The sequence below is a fragment of the Pseudomyrmex gracilis genome, unplaced genomic scaffold (assembly GCF_002006095.1).
Source record: "Pseudomyrmex gracilis isolate BER0280 unplaced genomic scaffold, ASM200609v1 scaffold_21, whole genome shotgun sequence".
NCBI lineage: Eukaryota > Metazoa > Arthropoda > Insecta > Hymenoptera > Formicidae > Pseudomyrmex > Pseudomyrmex gracilis.
The window spans coordinates 715,974-738,055 of NW_018020605.1; the positions used below are offsets into that span (position 1 = coordinate 715,974).

General features: G+C 43.0%; 2 protein-coding genes across 4 annotated transcripts; one reads left to right on the forward strand and one right to left on the reverse strand.

The window, feature by feature from the left end:
- The first annotated feature begins 7,129 nt into the window (after nt 1-7,129).
- LOC109851854 lies at nt 7,130-8,345 on the forward strand. The gene is made up of 3 exons (XM_020422359.1): nt 7,130-7,308; nt 7,812-7,931; nt 8,052-8,345. Exons 1-3 carry the CDS (start codon nt 7,278-7,280, stop codon nt 8,267-8,269), a joined length of 369 nt encoding a protein of 122 aa, XP_020277948.1. The 5' UTR covers nt 7,130-7,277; the 3' UTR covers nt 8,270-8,345.
- A 406-nt stretch (nt 8,346-8,751) lies between these two features.
- On the reverse strand, nt 8,752-17,815 carry LOC109851852 (uncharacterized protein CG3556). Of its 3 annotated transcripts, none has more exons than XM_020422355.1 (7): nt 17,630-17,815; nt 12,559-12,651; nt 12,191-12,431; nt 11,222-11,469; nt 10,710-11,096; nt 10,196-10,597; nt 8,752-10,120 (listed from the first exon to the last, which is right to left on the reverse strand). In XM_020422355.1, exons 2-7 carry the CDS (start codon nt 12,623-12,625, stop codon nt 10,059-10,061), a joined length of 1,407 nt encoding a protein of 468 aa, XP_020277944.1. In that variant the 5' UTR covers nt 12,626-12,651; nt 17,630-17,815; the 3' UTR covers nt 8,752-10,058. The 3 variants fall into 3 exon arrangements, with proteins under 3 accessions (XP_020277944.1, XP_020277945.1, XP_020277943.1); XM_020422356.1 differs by having other exon boundaries at nt 10,196-10,591; nt 12,559-12,654; XM_020422354.1 differs by having other exon boundaries at nt 12,559-12,654.
- Between the last annotated feature and the right edge of the window lie 4,267 nt (nt 17,816-22,082).

Consider the following 22,082-nt stretch of genomic DNA (forward strand, 5'->3'; position numbering starts at 1 on the left):
TATATATATATATATATATATATATACATATACACATTTTTCTGTTGCGCACTGAAAGTGCTTCGAAATGATTCTCACGGTGACGTTGAAATTTCGTGAAATTGTCGGTGGCTTCTGCCCGAAAACAAGACAAGGAATTTCTCTCGCGCTGTAGGTATATATACGTATATATATGTATATATATATATATACATATATATATACGCTGGCTCTTCTTCGTTCGTCTAATGCATATTGTATGTAGCGCCGCAGTGCTTTTTCTCTTCTGCAAGGAGAAGGCGGTGCAATACTCTGCATTATTAATATATCTAATCCACGAGATGAGAGACGCACGCACGAAATCCGTGTGTACGTGTATGCGTGCGTGCGTGTGTGTGTGTGTGTGTGTTTGCTGTCTCGCGATGGCAATTAGCGTTTTTAACTTTAAAAATAAAGGTGTGTATAAAATTCTTCATACATAGGATCGATATGCAAATTAGCGATTAATCCAATTTCGACTCGATATTACATATCGCGATACGAGTTTATCACGCAGTTTTATATCGCGAAGTGTGAGAAACGATGAGGTAAATAAAAGTGAGTAAAATTAAATGAGCATTCGACGAATCGAAACAACGAGATTCTGACATTTTCTCCGCGGGAGAGACGAGCGAAACTTTTTCGCATTCGCATGACGCGTTCCATTTGCCAACGCACGACGTGTTCCATTTGCGGATTAGCGGCGTCGCGGCGATTTGCATATTTGAACGTCGTCCGGCTTTTGACGATAAGAGAGAAAACGACGACTTCTTGTAACTAAAATGTTAGAGATAATAAAGCTTAATTGCGTCATATTACAAAAATGACGGCACACACATATATATATATATATCGCGCGTATTAGCTGCTCACGCGAATCTGCGCGTGAGCACTCGAGCGAGTACAAGCAAACGCGAAGCGTGCGTGCATGTGCGCGTCTGTACGTGTGATTGAGAAAATTTTATAAAATATTTTACAAAAATCTAAGGTCGCACAATTTTACAAATGCAGAAAGAGGAAGAGACGAGAAACTCTCTTTCTGCTACACGTTTTTAGGTCGTATACAGCTCCGCGAATCAGTGTGGCGTTTTCTTTTTTCTCTTATTTCGACTCGACTTTGTCGACCGCTAATTGAATCGCATCATTAGCATACGCCGTCGTCTCCCCGCTCATTCGTCAGCTATCTGACCGACCGTTAAAAGACGATTATTGCAAAATTTTATGCGAGAATGCACGTGTAATTTCAGTTCTCCCTGGCCGACCGATTAGTCTCTCGCGACAATCGCAACTTTCGCATCTTCCAGTTTCTCTCTTTCTCTCTTTTTTTTTATGTGGTTTTTGTTTCTTTCTTTCAAACTCTCTTATCCTTTTCTCTCTGTCTCTTTCCGACCAATACTTATCGGTATTACTCTGTCAGCATCTTTCGTCGTTGTCGGCGAGGTCGTCTTTTGAGCAATCAATCGTCGCGCTTGCAAGATACGATCTCGAGCAAGAGCGGCAATTAATCGAGCACGATCGAACGACGTAATTTAAAAGCGGCAAGTAGTACGATTTTGCGTTCGACACTCACGAAAAAAAAAAAAAAAAAAACAGAATTAATAGAACACTTTCGCAAAAATAATAGAAGTGCAAAGAAAAATAAAGGGTCGTTACACGTGTAAAATAACGAAACTTACAGAAACTTACTCGTGGCGACTTCGTTGAAAATTCGGACACGCACTTCACCGAGCAATTAAACGAACTGTCGTCTTCTTCCTGGTTTGCATCGTTCTTTCTCTCTTTCTCTCTCTCTCTCTCTCTTTCTCTTCCTTCTTCTTCGCTTTAATTAATTACGTCGTGAAATTGAAAACTGCGTCCACGTTCTCTCTCCGGGAAGTGAACGTGCGCGTGCAACTCCCGGGCGGATAACGAGAGTCTGCTTAGCGAGAAAGGGCGGAGAGCCCGTCCTTCCTTCCCAATGGTAGTTTGGAAATTTGAAAGAAGTCTCTGGGGGAGAGAGCGAGATGACGGCGGCTACCTGTTTAGCGCAGATGCACCTGCGCAACAAACAATAATCATTGTTCCGACATCGTCGATTAACTCGCTCAGATCACAGGGCGCTGTGATCCAGACCGGCCATCCACCTCTCTGTGAGTAGCACACGGCCAATTTCGATTGATTATGGCAGGTGTGGATCGCGCGCGAACACTCTCGACAATATATCCCGAGTCAAAATCAGGTGTGGAATGCGGCAGGATCGGTTGCGCGCGATTGATGCCGAAACGCAGCGCGCGTAGTGTGAGATGTGTTTTTTTTTTATTCAGTAACAATATTGAACAAGGACACACTCGAAAGATGAATGCGCAAATGCTGTTTCGTGTGTTGTTTTCAAAAACTGTTCGTGTTTAACTGTTCAATTGCAAAATTAAGCCCGACAGTATTTCATTGTGTTTTTTAAAAACATTTCAACAGAAGAGAGACGTTCCCTCATATACGCTATATCGGAATTACATTTTTGTCTGTTTTTCTTTTTTTTTTTTATCGAGTAATTCTTATAATAGTAATTTCTATAATAATAAGATATCGGAGTTCGATGGATCGCGCGAGGAAGAATCGTTTGTGGAATCGCGTTGATAATAACAGCTATTTCTGCCGATGAGGGAGTTTAGAGGGTTCGATGAGTAAAATTTAGGAGAACCCCATAAACACGCGATATAAATCCGGTATATATAGCGGACGATTGCGCACAGAGACGCGTGCACAGGTGCATACACGTATCTAATCTCGCGCGAGGGAAAAAAGTTTCCTCGTGGAACACGTGTGGTCGTAAAGAAACGCAAGTAACAGGCGCACATGATTAGATGCGTGGAAAAGTACCGCGCGCGCCGATCACCGATACTTAACTGTCTTTTTGTCCGCGTTACGCGACGCGTATCTAACGATCCAGAAGCGGGTCCGGTTCGATGGTTTCTCAATTTTTGAAATCGTTCACTGAACAAACGAGAGCACTATCTTACCGGAGAGAGAGAGAGAAAGAGAGAGACCCGCCAATGACGGCCAATTTCCAGAATTGCTTCTATTGTAGAGAAGTGGAGTCGTTGAATCTCGAACATGTACTGTGTGTAGAATAGTTTCTTTTTTGTGTATTACGACGAAAATTAAGTTTCATTTTTTATTTAATTTTAGATATGTTATTTAACTTGCTTAAGAAGAGAGATCTCTTTTTCGGGCTGGGGGGGGGGAGGGAGAGAGAATTTGATGCCACAAGCGAGTCCGTCCGTCTTTATTCATCTTCGCATCTCGCGGCAGACGAGAATCTTTTTTTTTTTTTTTTTTATAGATCCGTTTGTTTCGTAATATTAGATATTCCGCCCTCTTTGGACGCTTCTCGTTGCGTACCCTGTGATTACAGCCCCCTTCCAATTGACATACAAAAAAACCCAGAAGGTTGGATTCGGTGAGCTTGAAAGAGCGAACTCCTCGTATATACATATATAGCCGAGGAGAGAGTAATTAGCATCTCTCGTGAGATCGGCGGCGGCGGCGGCGGCGGCGTCGAGAAATGAACAAGGCGAATTCACACCGCGAGCGCCGATCCTCTCGACTTGTAATAAGGAGCGGCGCGCTTGATCGTGCTCCTTAATTACCCACTCGTAACATCCACCGGCGGAACTGACTGGAGCGGACCACCCTAATACTCCGGCCATTACACGATTAGATTGCACTTTGATCTTACGCCGCGCAGCTCTCGCGATGATCGCCGTCGTGGTTAACGACGAGAGAGACGAGAGAAAATTCTTTTTTCCACGGAGAGAAGCGGGTCTCTTGGCAACCGGACAATTCTGGAAGCCTCTTTACCTTCGGCGGTAGAAAAGTAATAATTCTATCGGGGATTATTTCAATGACTAACGACGAGAATAGAAAGAAGAGACTTTGTTTGTTAAAAGTAAATACTAATCCACCCGTAATTGCAATAGAGAGAAAATTTTTTTCTGATAAAAGGGTAAAAGTTCGGAGCGCGATATAAGAAATTCTTGAAGAAAGTGCGATACCCGCGAACGTTTCAGGTCTCTCGCTTTCTACAGTAATAAATTATGAGAAATAAAAAATTCAAGCGTCACTCTACAAAACGACGAACCTATTGCAGGAGGGAGAAATAAGAGGGCGCCGATGTAAGGAAGGGTCGCAAAAGACTCCGGAGATGCTGGGAACGCACAGCTCGAGGGGACGAAGCGCGATGCCAGAGGCAACTGACGCGTCTGATGAGCTCCCTCCGTTCTTTCTCTCTACTGTCCGGCCCAGCCCTTATCGTGCTCTCTCGCTTCTTACTCTCTTACCCTCCTCTCTTGCTCGAGCCACCCTACTTTACCGCTCTTTTCCCCTCAGTGATTACCAGTTCTGTGGCGCTCATTTTGCTACCTTCGCGTCGTCATCCCCCCCCTTTTTTTTCGAATAATGCAGGTTTTCAGATTCTCAGCCTCTCCACCACGTTTCCAACTTGCTTCCACTGTTGAAAGTGATCGAGTTCATTGTGTTTCTCTCGTTTTCATATATAATTTCATATATACGTGTTATAGATTTATGTGTTAATTTACGTACACATGTGTATACAGCTTTTATAAATACAGCTAGAGATATTACGTAATCTATTGTAAAATTTAATTAAAAAACGCAAATTTCGATTTTTGTTTAAGTGACAAACTCGTCAGGTTTAATAGCGACACACACATCTCACCTTAAACATTACTAATATTTAAGCATTTAAAATCTTCATTAATTGGAGCATTTGCGCGTAACGTGATATAGATATTTATTACTATGCTATTTAATGACGAGTCGAGGGCGCGCAATATTCTGTAACACCTAACAGGGGCGTTGGTGCGGGACTGCATCCTCCATTAAACTTACTTTACAGTATTAAGGATACTCCGTCCAGGCAGGACGTCTCCGAGCCGAGCCAATTTCCTTTCGTCGCCCGCGGCGCGCGCGGAACAAGCCCGCCCCGTCCTCTTCTCCGGGCGACCGTGTTCTCTCCCGACGACGATGGAAACGGCATCGGGCTACGGAAGGGCTGCAGGATCGAATTAATTAAGACCGCTACGCGCTTGTCGTGGCGGGATTCATGGAGATACTTCTAATGCGCTTTACGACCGATGGAGCTGCCGCGTCATGTCGTGTAATCGATAAGTTAAATGCGTATAGCGTTTAGAAAATTCAGGGAAATTCTGAGACTCTCTCTCTCTCTCTCTCTCTCTTTTGAATAAGGATTTGTAAATTTTTGTAATTTACATATTTATTATTTTTACGACTTTATCATTTTTTCGCTTAAATGCTTTTTTAGAGCCACATCTGTTTTGTTTGTCAAGTCATTGTATTTACTTGCACACGAAAGAACTTTCGCGAGATGTGCAATACGCACGCATTCTGACTCAACAAAATTTTTTTTTTCCTGTTGCAATAATAATCATAATTAACGAGCGCGTCGTTCGGGCAATTAATTCGCTCTCGATGTTGCGCGAGCGTAAGGAAAGGGGGGGGGGGGAGGAGTCGCGCGATCTCTCGCGCCTGCACTTCGTAAAGTCCGACCTTTTTAACCCTTCTCTCGACTCCCTGCCCGATTCACCCCCGTCGTGTCGCTCGCGAGCTGCTTTACAGCCCTGTTTAACCACCTGTTACGCCGAGAGACTCGCGCCGAACTTCCGCGCTTTTCTTTCTCGCGAAACACGCGAGCACCGCCCACACAAATCCTCACTCCCCTCGCGATCCTCTGCGAGGCCGCGTCTTTAGCACCCCCCCCCTCTCGCTCGCGTTCTCGGTGAGAGATACGCGCGTTCGTCTTGAAAACTTATATATTCGCTACTTTGCTCGCGCAAGAGAGACAGAGAGTGCGTTTTATTGTACTTTAAAAATGACGCAACGAAATCACACACTTATTTTTTATGTTTTATTAGAGGTGTGCATAAAAAACTTTTTTCTATATAGTTATATCTTGTATAAATGTCTAATTTGTGTCTCAAGCAGCACGAAGAAGACTGGCGAATCTCGCGCTCAATTCGCGTCTTTGTGCCTAGGGTTCTTGTCGAACCGATCGAAGTCGGAATCGTTTCTTCCTCGAATATCTTCACCATTGTTCCATCTGATCGCGACAAAACCATTTTACAGGATGTGGTTTGTCTTCGTCATTAGCGCGATTCGCGAACTATTCTCTGCGGCGTGGCGAGAAATCGCACCGTTTCCGCATCTTCTTTATCGCGATACGGTAAATTAAAATATGATGACGAAAACTCTTCGGAGAGATCTAACGGTCCTTGTGCTCCTTGAAATGGCTCTTAGATAGATATCGGGAAATATATTGCGATTTAACACGTTGGACCGCGCTCGACGAGAGGTGTCCTCATCCATCGCCGTGTTATCGATTTTCCGCGGTTGCGTGGTCGCGTAACTATTTTCCGAAAGTTCAAAGTTCGCGACAACGCACACACACACACACACACCGATAGTCGCCAATTAAAATTGTTGTCACATTTCTACGTCGTTGTCGACGACGAGATTTCATCGCACCGTTTCTTCGCAACTTGCGAGACGCCGATATTTCGCGACTTTGAAAAATCTGTTTCGCGCAAAAGCAAACCGCGGAGTTTATAAAAGATAGAGGCTTATAAATGTACGTCGGAGATTATCATCAACTCTTTCGCAACTCTCCTTCGGAGCGCCGCGCCGTCAAAGATTTTCCGTTTTCAGCAAAATCTCTTTTTGAGATGCGCCAACACCGGTCGAGTCGCCGCGCTCTTTACACGTAGTCCGCTCCACGTCCTTTCGAGTCGCCCGCGCTCTTTGCCGCGCGTATCGAAGAGCAAGCTGTTCGTCGCTCTTCGTGCAACTTTGCCTCCCCTTTCCCGGACGATTTTCAATATCCTCCGGAATACGTCTCTCTTTGAAATTCAGATATTGCGAACGAAGCACCATCCGTGCTCTTTCGGCGATCGCCGCGGCTCAAATTTGCGCGAGCCCGAAGTCCGTGTCTGTGCGCGAACAGTCAACCAAATCGATGCCATCGATCACGCGCGCGCGCAATGTTTTTTTTTATAACACAGTTCTTTTGTCAAGATTTCTCGCGTATTCTCCAAAATGACAAGCAATATATTGCGTTTATTATTTTGAGGTTAATTAAATACTAATTTAAATATACACGCGCGCACGTGTGTATATATTTTTGTGAATGTCAGTTCTTGTTTTTGTGCGCGAGATATGCGTTCGAAAAAAGAGCGCGCGTCGTCCTGATGTGCGTCATGAGCGTCAGAAAACGATTGGGTAAAAAATTCCGCGGAATCGACACCGGAAGTAGACGGATGCTTTCCGAGAAAAAGAGACGAGGATCTTGGAAAGCATCCAAGGTTGTGTCAGTCGCAGTGACGTAATTTTAAATAAAATCCTCATTCCGCGCGCAGAGTCTATGCAACTGTAACTTTATATTCTCGAATGACAAAACTGCCGGGACCACCTCCGCGGTGGAAAACAAAAAGTGCAAACAGGCGCGATATAAACCTGTGTGTACGAAAATATCAGTAAATAATCGTGTAATAAACGAATATGCAGGACTTGTAGATTTTTGTGACGCGACTGCGTAATCACGAAAATGATTATAGTACAATTGTAACGCGAAAAGAAAGCGACATACTAACACGTATGTCTCATTTGTGAGAAAACAAACAATCGTCATTGCGTCAATAAATTTATTAAATATCGGATGAATTATCTTTCTCGTATAGGAAATAAATAACGGTGTTCACAAAAAGTTTTTGAAATTTTTTCAGAAACCTATGATAACGATGTTGCGCAACTTGAAGATGTAAACGACGAGAATTACGAAGATTCAGAAAGAGTAGTAAGATTCGCGTCCAGCCACACGAGCATCTCGCCCGACGAGGACTATGGTATTTTTCTCTCAACATTCGAAATAATATAAAAAAACAAAACTATTTGACAAAAATATAAATATATATTATATACGTACATGCATATTTGTTTAATGGATGCGATATGTATAAATTAAGTACCCGCATGTTTGATAAATGAAAATCAAGATGGATCGAACAACGTATCGCACAACATGCTTAAAAATAAATCCGTGCAAACGTTTTTTAAGTACATGATAAACTTGTCGAACCGGCGATTTGTCGAAATCATCAATACGCCCGTGAACCATGAAGATAAATCCTTAGTGTTCTATTGTCGTTCGGATGAATCGTTGTCCGAGGAACAACAAAATTAATGATAACGACACCGTGCAGTGTGACAGAAGTAAAACTCGAGATAAGTGTTTCTCTTTTCTTTTATTTGCATGTAAAAGTTGCGTCAACAATAATAAACAATTTATTCGTATACGATGTCAGAAGTGTGTTAGTGTCGCCGTCTCTGAGAGGAAGTTGAAATCTTCCTTGGTTGGAGCCGAAATCGATTAGTCAAACCTTATCGGTAGTTGCGCATGTCGGTAGTTTCGCTCGGTTCTATAGATCGAAGATAATGCGCATGTTTCGTGGATAATCAGTTTTGTTATCGGACAAAGATAACATCACTCGAGACAAAAAAAATATGTTTATATATATATATATATATATTTCTTTCAAATGTACTTCAGTGACGTAAGAAAAAAAGACGATACATATAATTTATCGTACGCTCGAACAGTTTTTGGAAATTGGGGTAATCAGGCTATTTCGAAGAACTTGCGAAAAAAAAAGAAAGTTCAACATCTCATTGTGTGTGTGATTCCTTTATTAGGTGTTCAAGAAGAAAAAACAAAATTGTGTACATCGCACTCGAACTGTTCGATTAAACAAGATACAACGTGCGCGCGCAAACGAAAGTATTATTACGACGTCGATGATTGCGTTTTTTATCCTGCGGCTTCTTCTTCGTCGAACACAGTACGTTGCACAGTAGCAGCAGCAGCAGCAGCAGGCCAAATTTATTTATTTATTTATTTATTTATTTATTTATTTATTTATGCTTATTTACTTACTTATACTTAGTTATTATTCGTCGTTTATTTTTCCCCTTAATTATCAGAGGATATTTGTCTAAATTAACACGTTACAGCCGGCTCGCGGGAACATCGGGAACGGGAATACTTTTCGCTAATAATTACGGCTATTCGTTTTTTGGTTTATTGGGTTACGAATTAATTACGATAAGTACAATTATGCTTCTTGTGCATTGCAATCTCATAGAAAACGTTATGTAGCTTTTCGCAGCTTATCGAGTCAACACGTTGAACGCCGCGCGCAAAATTTCCTCGCTCCTCGAATGTGTAATTCGGCTCTAGAGAACATCTACGCGATCCTCTTCTAAAATACAGCGCTGCTTTGCATTTTACACGCGAACTCTGATGCCGGGAATTTGTCGCCCCCGTCACCTTATTGTGTCCAAATAACGCAGAAAATTCTAAAACGAACGCTACTATCCTAGAAGTTCTAGATTTTTTGTCGTAAATTTTATGTATGTCGTCATTGTGTGTCGCGATATTCAACGTGTTAACGAGTGACGTCTATGTGTATATGTGTGTATTGTTGATATCGACCCCGAGCTTGTCGATAACGAGACCGCGATGGTGTCTCGTCTTTCGATCGGATCCTCCAAGTCAGCCACTAGAACGGAGTTTCAAAAATCCACTGCCAACTGTGTATGTGTGTGGGTATTTGTGTGAGTATATTTTTATTTTTTTATGTATTTATATTGTACATATGGCACCTATGTGTATATATTCTCTTCACCTAATCTTCATTTTTCCTAGCGTTGCGCGTATTTCTTATGTGTCGACAATTAGCGATGGCAGTGAATACTGGATCTCGCTCTAGAGCTTCGAGATCGCACTCTTCCTTCCACTCCCTCATTTGCACAGTCTCACACACACACTCTTTCTCTCTCTCTCTCTCTCTCTCTCTTGTTTGCTTCTTGCGAAATATCTCCCTCTTCCCATCTCTCACTCCCTCCCTCTTGTTGTTGCCTTCTCGTTTACTTTTTTCTTATTTTGCTTCTCTTCGCCGCGCTCGCAAGACAGTTCACAGCTTCTTGTACCAGAAGAGATAGTGTTCCCCTTCGCTGATCTGCAAATTGTCGACGCCTGCGAACAAGAAGTAGACATTTTTTTAGCGTCAAGATAAACGTTTCCTTAAATCTAAGAATCTTCTTGTCGTACCTCCGGGCGCGACCAACTGATTTCCAGGCGGCGAGGAGGGTTCCGGCGGGGAGGGTAATCTATAAAGCAACCAGTAGTGATAGGACATCGGTTCCTCTTTATAGCCGGCCAGCGTGTGAACGTAGTGACCGTTAGGCCATTCGGACGCGGTGAACTGGAAGTGGGGCGACATCTCCGCCGCGAGCAGCATCACGCCGTAGAAGGTCTCGTTCTTGGGCGCGGTCACCGTCAGATTGTACGTCTCGTTCACGTTGCTGCCGACCCACAGGGTGTACGACACGTTCACCAGCACCGGGGTCGCGGTGCTCGCGACCGTGATGTCCACGTTGCTGGTGTTACCTCCCGACGCTTCCGACGACACAGCGGTCTCGTTGTGAGTGTCGGAAGTTCCGACGTCTGCAACTCGTAGGTGAAAAAAATATCATTTTATTTCATTCGTTCGTTTTGTTTTGCGACAGAGAAAAGCAAGTTCGTCTTTGTGCGAGTTTCTTTAGGTAACAAATGAACAATTTACTGTTGCTCGTGGTCAGACGGGGTGGCGAGGTGTCCGCTAGACCTTGCCCGCAGTCAAGCGCTCGAATGCTGGCCAATCCGCGCGGCGCGACGCCCAACATCGCCTCGGCGGTGGCTCGCACGTCACCGTGGAACGAGCCGTCCGGTCGCTGCTGGCCGAGCAGCCAGGTCAAAGCCGCGGATCGGTTCCAATTGTCGGCCGGCTCGTTCTCCACCTCCTCCAACGCCTGCATCACCAGAGCGGTGGTGTGCAGATCGCCGAAACTGCCGTCGAGCCTCTGCTGCTGCGCCAGTCCCATCGACGGTTTGCGCATGAAGTGATGGAGATTGCGATGTCGATGGTCCTGGACGATGCACTGCATCGCCAGAATCACCATCGCCACCGTGTCTACGCAAATTGTCATTTACATTGTCATTTTGTTACAACAAAGATTAAATATGTTAGGATCTAGGATTCGTAAGATTCGAACAACATATATGTTCGAGGGAGTCCTGAACGAGTTCTCAACCCACCGACATTGTGATCCAACGCGGCATTCGCGATATCCAAGAGACGACGTATCTGCCGTTTGCGCACGTGAGCCTGTGCGCTGCACGCCGCCAAAGTGGTGAGCGCGAATTCGTAATCCGTCGGTGGTTCGTGATGCTGCAGCGTGCCGATCAGATCGTGACCGTGGAATTGTCTCGGGTCCATGCACATCGCGTTCAAGGCCAGAGTGTAGCGTGCCAATCGAACCGGGGAAAATCCGATTTCTCGATGTCTGCGAAACAAGCGATAGCGAATTTTCACGCATTTGTATGTGTGTGTATGCGCGCTCGCGCGCGCGCGCGCGTTTTACGTAACGACGACTTACGTAATATCAGCGCGAACCGTGTAGCTGCGAAATGAGTTTTCCAGTACGCGCGCGTGCCAGTCACGAAAAATATATTTTTTTTGTGATAAAAGGCAACATGTATAATAAACAAAACGCGTCGAGACCAGTTGCGGGACTCTTGACAGAAAAATCGATAGCGCGAAAACGATATCGTCTCGGCACGGTTGTGTATATTCGCGGGAAGAGAGTAGAATTCTTTTCGTGCGAAAACGCTGAACTCGCGCAGCGCGCGTCTATATAACACACACCGATAACTTGACGATAAAGAATGTCAAGGCGTGCGCGACGAGGTGTCCGTTCCATCTCTTCCTATGTACGTGAACTTTCTAGGTCGCTGAAAAGCGCCGCAGAGTTGTTCTGATTGTATACGTCCGTTGTGCGCCTGACACGCACACTTCGAGAAAAGCTATAGTCCCGCTCTCGTAAATGCTGAGTTATTGTCATGCGAGTAATACTTTTTTTTTTTTTTCCAACAATATATTTTGTGAACTACAATATATATATATATATATATATATATATATATATATATATTGAAGTTATTAATTTTTCCTCGAACCACCAACTGTGCTGAATCGATCGATTCGATTCGATAACGCGGACCTACCTCCAAAGCAAAAGCACGATTTCCAGTTCCATTTGCTTGGCGGTGAGCTGCAACTCGAGTGGCGCCGGCGGCGCGACATTGTCGTCTCGTGAGAGATTGGCTAGACGAAGGACCAGCAGCACTTGATGCGTGTCGTTACCCCAACCGGCGTCCTTGTCCCGTTGACCCCATAGCCACGTGGCCGCTCGTTCAAGGATGGTCTCCGCTTCGATATCGGCGGATGTCACCTCGGCGTTGCTCGCTGTGACGATCGCAAAAATTCTTGTCACGACGAGTTTTTAGATAAATATTTATATAGATAGAGAGCGTTGCTTTTTCACAAATTATTCTCACGATATTAAAGTGCGCTGATAATGAGACGTACGTACCTTGCCCGAAAATGCAAAACCATCCTAAGAGAAGAGTCACAGCCACCATATTTGCTCTTCCCCACATTCCGTTTGAACGAGTTCCGAACGTTACTGCTGAAAAGTCAAATAATTATCGGAATCGGAACGTGTTTTGTACAAAGTATATTAATTTAAGTTTTTGAAGATAATTTTGTTCAAAGGAAAAGAGTACATCTCGGTAGTTCGTCAAACCTTTGAGGTAAATCGATCGAGCAAACTATTCCGATGTTATAGTCAAGATTTGAACTCCCGAATCTCTTGACCGAACTTCGTATAAACTATTATCTGAACTGCAGATCGATCTTGTTGTTACGAAGTAAGAGCACAAATTGATTCCTTATTGCGATTCCTTGCGAAGATTTAACTTGATATAAAAATTTATTATAAACTAATATACATATAGCTTATAATAAATAATTCGTGTATTGCGAGCGTGAGGGAGAGAATTGCATTATTGTCGTAAAGCTGAAAAGCGCGTAACTAGGTCTGACCATTTCGTACATGAGACGCATTTTAAATCGACACACACACACACACACACGAAAGTATAAGTCTCGTTTTTTCATTTTTCCCAAAGCAATCAAAAGGTGCCGCGATAAAAGTCACCGCGAACACCCGAAGAAACCCGGTGCCACTCGGTATGCATGCACCGAAGGCAGAACCTTTCGGCAGAGAAACTTGACGGAGTCTTTCCGTAGAATATACCATGAATATTTAAACATTCGCACCCCGACTTTCTCGCGTGTTTCGTTAAACTTTTTCGTATCGTGGACAAACCTAGAATAAGGAACAGAAACGGACGAGTATTGGGGAGTGGTGCGCATTTGCGCGCACCCCTCCTGCCTCTCTCCGCGACGTGAATCACACACGTCGACAGCGTCCATTTCCGGGGACGATAATTATCCGGCAGAACTGCTCGTGCCAACTAATCATGATCAACGTCAAATCGAGCCGTTAATTGAGATTAGCTCGACGTTTGCGCGAGACTGATACCTTCAAACATCGACGTCAGTGAGCTCGGGATTACATCGGTCTTCCATCTGTCGACATGCCGTGCATTACAGGGTGCATTACTATACAAAACGCGTATACGGTTGATGAACGTTTGATACAGTTTTAGATGCACTTGATGTGGAGACATTTCAGTAAGAGAAAAGGATTCGATTTCAATTACATCAAAATAGAAATTTAAAATATTTTTAGAGAGACCTCAAACACGTTTTGACTCGATTATAACACAAGTAAATTATATTGTTATCGCTTCATTATCAGTTCTCGTGTAACTCGTTGTGTTTTCAAAACCTTCCGCAGACGGTGATTTTCCTGTCATCGAACACTATTAAAGTTTCTGTTTCATCAGTTTTGATATCAAACAATTTTGCTCCTCTTCCGCTCTCTTTCTCTCTCTCTCTCTCTCTCTCTCTCTCTCTCTCTCTCTCTCTCTCTCTTTCTCCACGTCTCTTTTTCTCTGACTTGTATAAAAACCCACGCGTCTGATTCATCGCTGTTTACCTTTACCGGGACACCGCGTGGACGGGGGGGCTCATGCCGCGCGTGCAATCGATCGCATCCCGTTCCGAATCGAACAAGCATCGGCTATCGGTGAATCTACAAGGCAGGCCTGTTGGGTTGATGAAACGTTTTAATAAAGACCGGCGTGACGCGTAGTACACGGCCGTGCGCATATGAACGTTCGCGCGCGCGCGCACATACGTACGTGTGTGTGTGTGTTATCTCGTCGTGACACACACACACCGATACGAAAACGCTTCGCGATAAATTTGTGTGCGCCTGTATCGGTGGTTGTACTAGCCGGAGCAAGTGGAACACGAGGGACGCGCGCCGGGCGTCGGTACGCCCGCCGCCGTCGGAAACACGGACCCGAGGCGCGCGATATTGCGTGGGATCGATATCGTGGCGCCTGTCGCCCTCTCCGTGTATATACCACATACACGGAGAGAGAGCCCGCGTAACTATGTAGACAGGTATATGTATATACCTGAACAACCGACCCTCTCTTACTCTCTCTCTTTCTCGTCCTCTCCCGTTCTTGTCTCTCGGCTTCTCGTTGTCCGCTCGCAACGCATCTTCCTACCGCGCGCGATCTCGGGCGCGCGCTGCATCATCTCATCTTCGTCGTTACCTCTCTGACTCGAAGAATATATATATATATATATATATATATATATATATTATATAAACAGAAAGAGAGACAGAGAGAGAGAGGGAAAGAGGGAAGAGAAGTAAGCGAGTTGCTAACTGAACGTATATCGCGGTTCTAAAGTCAGCCATGAAACGCGGCCGGTGTAACATACAGGTTGAGTTAAAATAAGATCGCACATCAATTTTTCATAACTGTTTCAACTTAAGATTATCGATCGATCTTTATCCTTTATTGACTAAATTATTTCTATAATTGCCGATACGTTCCTTCGAAATACAAGCGGTATTTTTCTATAATTGCAGAAGAAAAAAGTCGCCGAGCAAAATGTAATGCGGCACCACCAAAGCGCGCACGTACTCCAACGAGAGAGAGAGAGAGAGAGAGAGAGGGGGGAGAAAGAGAATTATGTGGCAACTCTAATGGCGTTACATCGGGAACGCCGATGCAAAGCGATAATAGCGGTGGCGGGTAGTGCAATATCGCGGGCTATGTCGCGGTGTAATGGATAAAAGCTCGGTTACCCATCCCGCCGCGAGGGAGTAGCTCGGCTCGAATTCTAGCCATCCACCCGTTCCCGCGGGTTCTTCTAAACATCACCAGCACCATATATATGTATGTATGTATGTATGTATGTATGTGTGTATATATATATATATATACAGTGTTATGTTCCATTGTTCTCCAGAGACCCGGAACTCACTTAGAGTCATGGAGTCTGAAGGGCTTAGCGTCGCCGCCGCAGCTGACGTCTCTACTTCGGAACTGCAAAACGCAATGGCTGTCATTTGCGGTCCGCTGCGATCGTTTAGGATCACACAATCCAATTGACTGGTCGAAGCTTTCTAAGTTTTTCTCTCTCTCTCTCTCTCTCTCTCTCTCTCTCTCTCTCTCTCTCTCTCTCGTCTCTCCACATCCCCGCGCAGATAAAAATCTCCCGACAGTTTTTCGTTGTCTTAATCGTGATAAATAGTGGTTGCATCTCCGCGCGCTCTGCCTAACGACGAGCTGCCTCGCGACAAAAGCGTCAGCGCTTCGCGTTTAATGAACTTGTGAATGGTGAACGGGGGAGAAAATTGTCGGGAGCACAATGCTATTGTCGTCGGAGTAATTGTGAAGTTTTGAAAAAGAAAAACAGAGTCTCTCTCTCTCTCTCTCTCTCTCTCTCTCTCTCTCTCTCTTTTTCTCTATCTCGATCGAACGTAGCTGCTGCGAGGTAACATTGTGTAATTGCCGCGAAGTATTTCGATACAATGGGAGGGAAAAGTTGTGATCCGGTAATTTGCGGCAAACTGCCGTTTGGAATAATAGCTGTACAATAAACAAAGCTGTGTTGTACACCATGGTGATGATGGTTAATTGGTTTTCTGACGTTAGCACCTTCGTGCAATTCAAGTTGTAACCGTTCTCATCATCGCAACAATTTCCGACACAACTTTGGATTTAATTATTGGTTTTTGTGCTTCGTATAACATATATATACATTTGTAATATCGCGCTATATTAATATAATAACTTCAAAATAAACTTAGTACACACACACACACACATTAATGTATTATATATATAAAAACAAATCATTTATTATAATTGACCTTAAAACAAAGTTCTAATATCGATATATATATATAACATTTGTCGGAAAAACAAAATCGTAACATAATTGAAATCAGCAAAATCACTAATCTACATTTCCGATATTAAAATCCAATTGACTGTATGCGGAAAAACCGATAATAACAGCAGGTGTTTCAGAGTTTGATAGCAATATTGTACAGGTTATTGACCGAGCGGCTTTTGAAGTGGTTAAGCTCAACAAAGTGCGCGCCTACGTAAGCAACGTAATTATAACTCGAGATGTGTAATATACTTTATTACACAAAGGAAGTTTAATATCTGACGGTAACATTGTCCGGAGACAAGAGAGAGAGGATTTTACTGGAATCTCTCAAGCAGCGCTTGATAATTTATTTAACACTATATCCCCGACGTAATTCAATGAAAAGCTGCGTAAAACTCGTAACGAAATGTACTTCTCTTGCTGATACTTTTAAAGTGAATTGTGAATACAGAAAAAAAAAAAAAAAACATTTGTACACACAATTCTCTTCGACAGCAACGTTTGTATATAAGAGATGAACATTTGCAAGTTCAAAACTTCAACGATATTTGCGATACACTAATTTTTTTTTATAATTACTTTTTATATTTTTTTGTAATTCTTGACAAAATATTCATCTTCGCCGTATTTATATCCGAATCTAGGTTGACTCCGTACGTCCCACCATATCTAGGACTGAGAATTCATGAATGATGCGCGATGATTGTTAATACATGCCACACACATGCGGTAAACTAGTTTCGAAGCTAAACGCAATTTCTTGCTGCAAACTTTGAAGAAGAATAGCAATTTTTCAAGTTGTTCTTGATGAAATTTTCTGTGTGCGCAGAAGGCGCAAATACGCTTTTCGAGTTTTGCTGACCGATAAATTTGAGATATACAATAAATAAAACTTGTGTATAAAGAATTCATGTTTACGATGATTTTTTGAAGGAGTTTCTTATATTTTTATTCCTATCCAGATATGCTACGCAAGTAGACATATTACTCGCGCATAGCATTGCGATAGAAATTGTTCACGATCTTATCCGAAAGCTGACATCGATTTAGATTCTTTAATCACGCACACGTTCAGTCATGAATCCGATGATGCGATGATCTGCCTAATACGATTGCCTGAAAGACAAAGCCCGACAACTGTGAGTCGAGCACGCGAAAAGGTTCAAGTTAAATCGAGCGAGGATTTTCCCAAAGGTTCTCGAGCGCAAATTATCTCGAACGCTAATCCCCCAATTTTGGTTTTTGGAAATCGGAAGTTTTTCGCTTACCGTTTCCTCAACGAAGAAATCGAGCGTCGTATTTTGTTTGCCTGTGGTTTCCTCGCGGATCGAACCTCCGGATCTTTGCTCGATACCGTTTGGCTTTCGCCTGTGAGAGCGCTGGTTCCTTATCAAGGACGCCGCCGAAACTGACTCGATAGCGGCATCCACGGCGACCGACGGCGACGACCACCACGACGACGGCGACGACGAAAGCGCGACGACGGGTGCCGCCGCGATGCGCCTGTCTCGTGAATGCGCAATGCAGACCGAACCCAGAAACGGCGGCGCGCCACGCCGCGACGCGTGAGGGAAGTTGGAGAACTACCCTTCTCTTTATCCCTCTCTTTCTCTCGCTTATGAACATCCCCCGCCAGCGACGGCGGCGCCCAGTCATCCTATTCCGAATTTCGAACAAGCAGAAATGTTCTGACAATATGAAAGAAACCGATTTTCTGAAAATTATACAATAACACACGCAACTTTGTACGTAAAAATATATAAAATTGCAAAACTAAAAACTTACAAAAGTTTAAAATGTGAAATATTGTAAATTAAAACAGAAAATCGCGCGGAAAAATGTTTTATATAACAAATAAATATATAATTCTGGAACTGTTATTTTTTTCTCTTTTTCCCCTTCCTCTTCTCATAATATAAAAAGAAGCACTTCGCACGTAAATTAATTAATGAGAATCTCGCAGGTAACCTACACCTATGCGCTCACGCAGCACTATCCCTTTCTAGCATTTCTAACAGCCGGCATTTTTGTCCCTCTCCGGACATAGTCAATTCTCTCGAGCCACCCTATTCTACCCATTTCCATCCATTTTTCCAAGCTACTCCCCGTCTCCCGCGTATTCCCCTGTAGCTCCGTTCGCTTGTTGTCTCCCTTTTTCCACGGATTTTTCCATTACGCTTGCATCCGTCGGAGGGTGCGTCATTTTTTTCTTCTTGTATTTTGCATTTTCCTCTTCCTCCCTAGTCCCTACTTTCTACTTACTATCCCCCGCGCTGTTCGCCTTGTGAATCAGCCAGTCTAGGGCACTCCCGATGAATCAGCATCCCTCGTCCTCCTCTGTCTCGACAGGGCCGTAACTAGGGAGAATCTGCTGTGGATGAAATTAGGGGAGGACTGAGTCCTTTGAGGAATCGCGCTTTGAAGTGGCTTGCTTCGGCCTGACATGCTCGGTGGGGAAAGAAATCTGGTTTACAGTAGGCGCTTTCGGTTTACCTTGAGCGAAATCGAGAAGCGTCGCAGAGGAAAATAGCGTTAGCAACGTTGTAACGGTGAGGATTTCGTCAAAATCAACTGTTCTTACGAGATTTTTTGTACGCAAAAATATATATGTTTCATACGTCGTTCGCTTTTTTATTGACTCTTATTTTTATATCGCGCAAAGTGTCCGATAAATTTTGAAACGTGAGATGAAGTTTATTACATTTATTATCGCTGAGCTAGTATTTTAAATTTATCGTTTATTATATTGCGGCGATGTTTGCTCGAAAATTAAATCAAGCGACAGAGCGCGTGTAGAATAAACACAGACCGGCAATGCAACATTTCGTTTCGCGGTATATAACGCTGAATTATTAAAAACAAAATTGTATCTCGCATGCAGCGAAGCCCGTTATCGATGGGGTTGCATATTTAACGAGCGTGACATTAAATTCCCCCTCTTTCCTCCTTCCGTTTTGGCGTATATATTTTGCAATATTAGCAAAAATATGTATATTTTTCTTGTGTGCAATTTTGCGTATCGTAATACATAGAGGAATAATATTGTAAATAGAGACCGATTTCGGAAAAAAGCTGCAAATAAGACTTCAAATATTGACACGACAGCTTTAAACACGCTGATACAACGCACGCCGAGTTATAATGTACCAATTAGCGTTGAAAATTCAAATTTTGAAAAATGTTGTTTTTTTACGCAGCGCAAAACTTTAATTTAGGAATAAAAAGGAGGAGGCGCTCGAAAATAAAGTCTGGAGTGATCGAAACGCGGCGAAAGACGTTACGTTCCCGCGTCATCCTTACGCGCGAAAATAACTCTGACGAAACCTGTTGCAAATTTTCGCGAGAGTAATCGCCCCTGGCGTTTTAAACCTGGTTTTATCTTACCCTGGTTTCTTGCCAGGGAGTTATTATTCGAACGCTCACAAATTTATCAAACAGAAATTGAATACACATAGATTGACAGTGACGTCCCGCCGATACGCAAAAACTTCTCTTTCTCTCTGAAGTAATCGCGCGAAGTAACGATGTTAATTTCAATATCCAACAACGTTTTATATTTAACCTCCATCTCGATATATATGTATATATAAAATGTACGATTGAGAGATTAAATTCCGTAATACTTTTAAGCACGCGGACGCGAGATTTCAAACAACTGCATTTCATCGCATCGACTCGCGGTTCTTTCACCGCAATTGACTTTTATGCAACGACTCTGACATATTGGCGAATTATCTTCGTTATCGTTTGGATTTTGTTTTGGATACCTTTAGCTTTCGATTCGATTCGCTGTGAAACGACACCTTCTAAAAGCGACACTCGCAACTCTTATTTTAAGGTCGTGTGTATCTTACGAATCGTCTATTGCATATCGCACGTTGATGATTGGCTACAGGATGACGAAGTGTCTTCCCAAAAAAAGTAATTGCGTTTTTACCCGTGGCGTCGTTTCCAATACTGGGCATTTCCAGTACGCACGAAACATGTTACGTGAAAGACGCCATCGTGGTCTTCATCGGGGGCCTGATCCTTGCCATCGCGACCGAGCACTGCAATCTGCGAATCGTCCTGCGATGAAGACTTTTGGGTGCAGCCAGGCGAAATTACTCGACGGTCTTTGTATAGGTCTTTGACCACTTTCCTACCGATGTGGATCGCTGCAACCACCGCCATGACCCATCGTTTTCGCCGTTTTCGCGAATTGGAAAAAGTCGGGTGCATTTGGAAAGATCCTTTAGTAGATTGCCGCACGCGTTTGCATTGCGCACACATTACCATCAGCGAAAGGAGGATATTTCCTTTTATATCTCGAGTCCGATTCCTTAGTATAACTTTTCTCTTTCAATTGCGTTTCTGTCTTGGATAAGAATAAGGTTGTCATGTTTATTTTAAGTGTTAATTATGGAAATCGCACTTTTGTATTGTGTCAGTAGAATTAAAGAATTGCATTATCTTTCCGTACAGCACAAGGACTTGGAAAGATACATATGTACATACGATGTAAGACAGAAGATTTAGATGATCCGCGAAGAGGACAATCTTCACGCCACGATCACAATCGCGGTGAAATCCTTGTGGATTTCATGCGAGAATTTTCAGATACCACTGATAGCTAGATATTTCCCCGCAATATACACTTTGACAGTGCAAGTGATTTTGTTTCCCACTTGTTTTCGTCTACGACATCGAAGAATTTGCTGAAAACTTATAAAGTGAAAAAATCCATAATTCGTTTGTTCTCGTGCTGCTCACTTTTCTCTTTTTTTTTTTTCTAATAAACTTTAACAAACTTTATTGTCAAGAGTATTTTGTCCGTCGTTTTGTCCAACTTACACAGTTTATATTATAAAACATATATTTGCAATGAGAATTATGTTAATAAAGATATTAGTGAAAACAAAATCTTACGTATTTTTTTTTATTTAACTTTTAATTATACACACACACTAATACACACGCGCGTTTTGTTCCAAAATTAATTTCAAATGCAGCTAGGTCGCGAATAATGCGATATTTGATTTAATACGGATTGTACAATACCAGGTCGTCGCATTTAATGTAAACCAAAATTCAATTAATACAGAACTAAGCATTGCCTATTCTCCGTCAAGGTGGACCAATTATCGTATTTTACATACAATTATAAGTTCGGATATTGCGAACTCGAGTAATACGATCACTTCATGAGATTCTCAGACTTAAAAGTATAACGTATCAATATCGTAAAATCTTTTTTAATGTATTAGAAAATTAAAGTAAAACTTCAATAAAAAAAACAAAAAAAAAACAGAGTATCGGCATTTACTCAAGAAAATACATATTTTAAAGATCAAGAACAATAACGAGATTCAGAGACATTATTCGTACACAATGAGAGGAAATACTAATGAGGAAAATGTATTTGATATCGTGTATCTTCGATGCCACACACAATTTGAAATATCGACTGGCACAACACAAGCGCGCGCTACGCGCACGCTATTATTGCTTTTATTTTAACGTGTAGTGTGAGTGAACTTTACCTGTCACCACAATGACAGCTAATATATACGTTCTACAAACAATATAATACACATGATGTACATATGAGAGATGTCAGAAATAACGCATGAAAATCAAACTCAACCAAGGCCGCGCGCCCGAGGTCAGTGACCCCTCCCTACCAAGGCCGCGCGGCCGAGGTCAGTGACCCCGCCAAGGCCGCGCGGCCGAGGTCAGTGA

Excerpts from the sequence above, each read along its gene's own strand:
- LOC109851854 (XM_020422359.1), top strand. The coding sequence starts at position 7,278 with ATGTGCGTCATGAGCGTCAGAAAACGATTGG. Across the intron at positions 7,309-7,811 it reads GAGCGTCAGAAAACGATTGG|AAACCTATGATAACGATGTT; the intron begins GTAAAAAATTCC and ends AAATTTTTTCAG. Across the intron at positions 7,932-8,051 it reads CTCGCCCGACGAGGACTATG|TACCCGCATGTTTGATAAAT; the intron begins GTATTTTTCTCT and ends GTATAAATTAAG.
- LOC109851852 (XM_020422355.1), bottom strand. The coding sequence starts at position 12,625 with ATGTGGGGAAGAGCAAATATGGTGGCTGTGACTCTTCTCTTAGGATGG. Across the intron at positions 11,470-12,190 it reads ATCGTGCTTTTGCTTTGGAG|ACATCGAGAAATCGGATTTT; the intron begins GTAGGTCCGCGT and ends CTTGTTTCGCAG. Across the intron at positions 11,097-11,221 it reads CGCGTTGGATCACAATGTCG|ACACGGTGGCGATGGTGATT; the intron begins GTGGGTTGAGAA and ends CAATTTGCGTAG.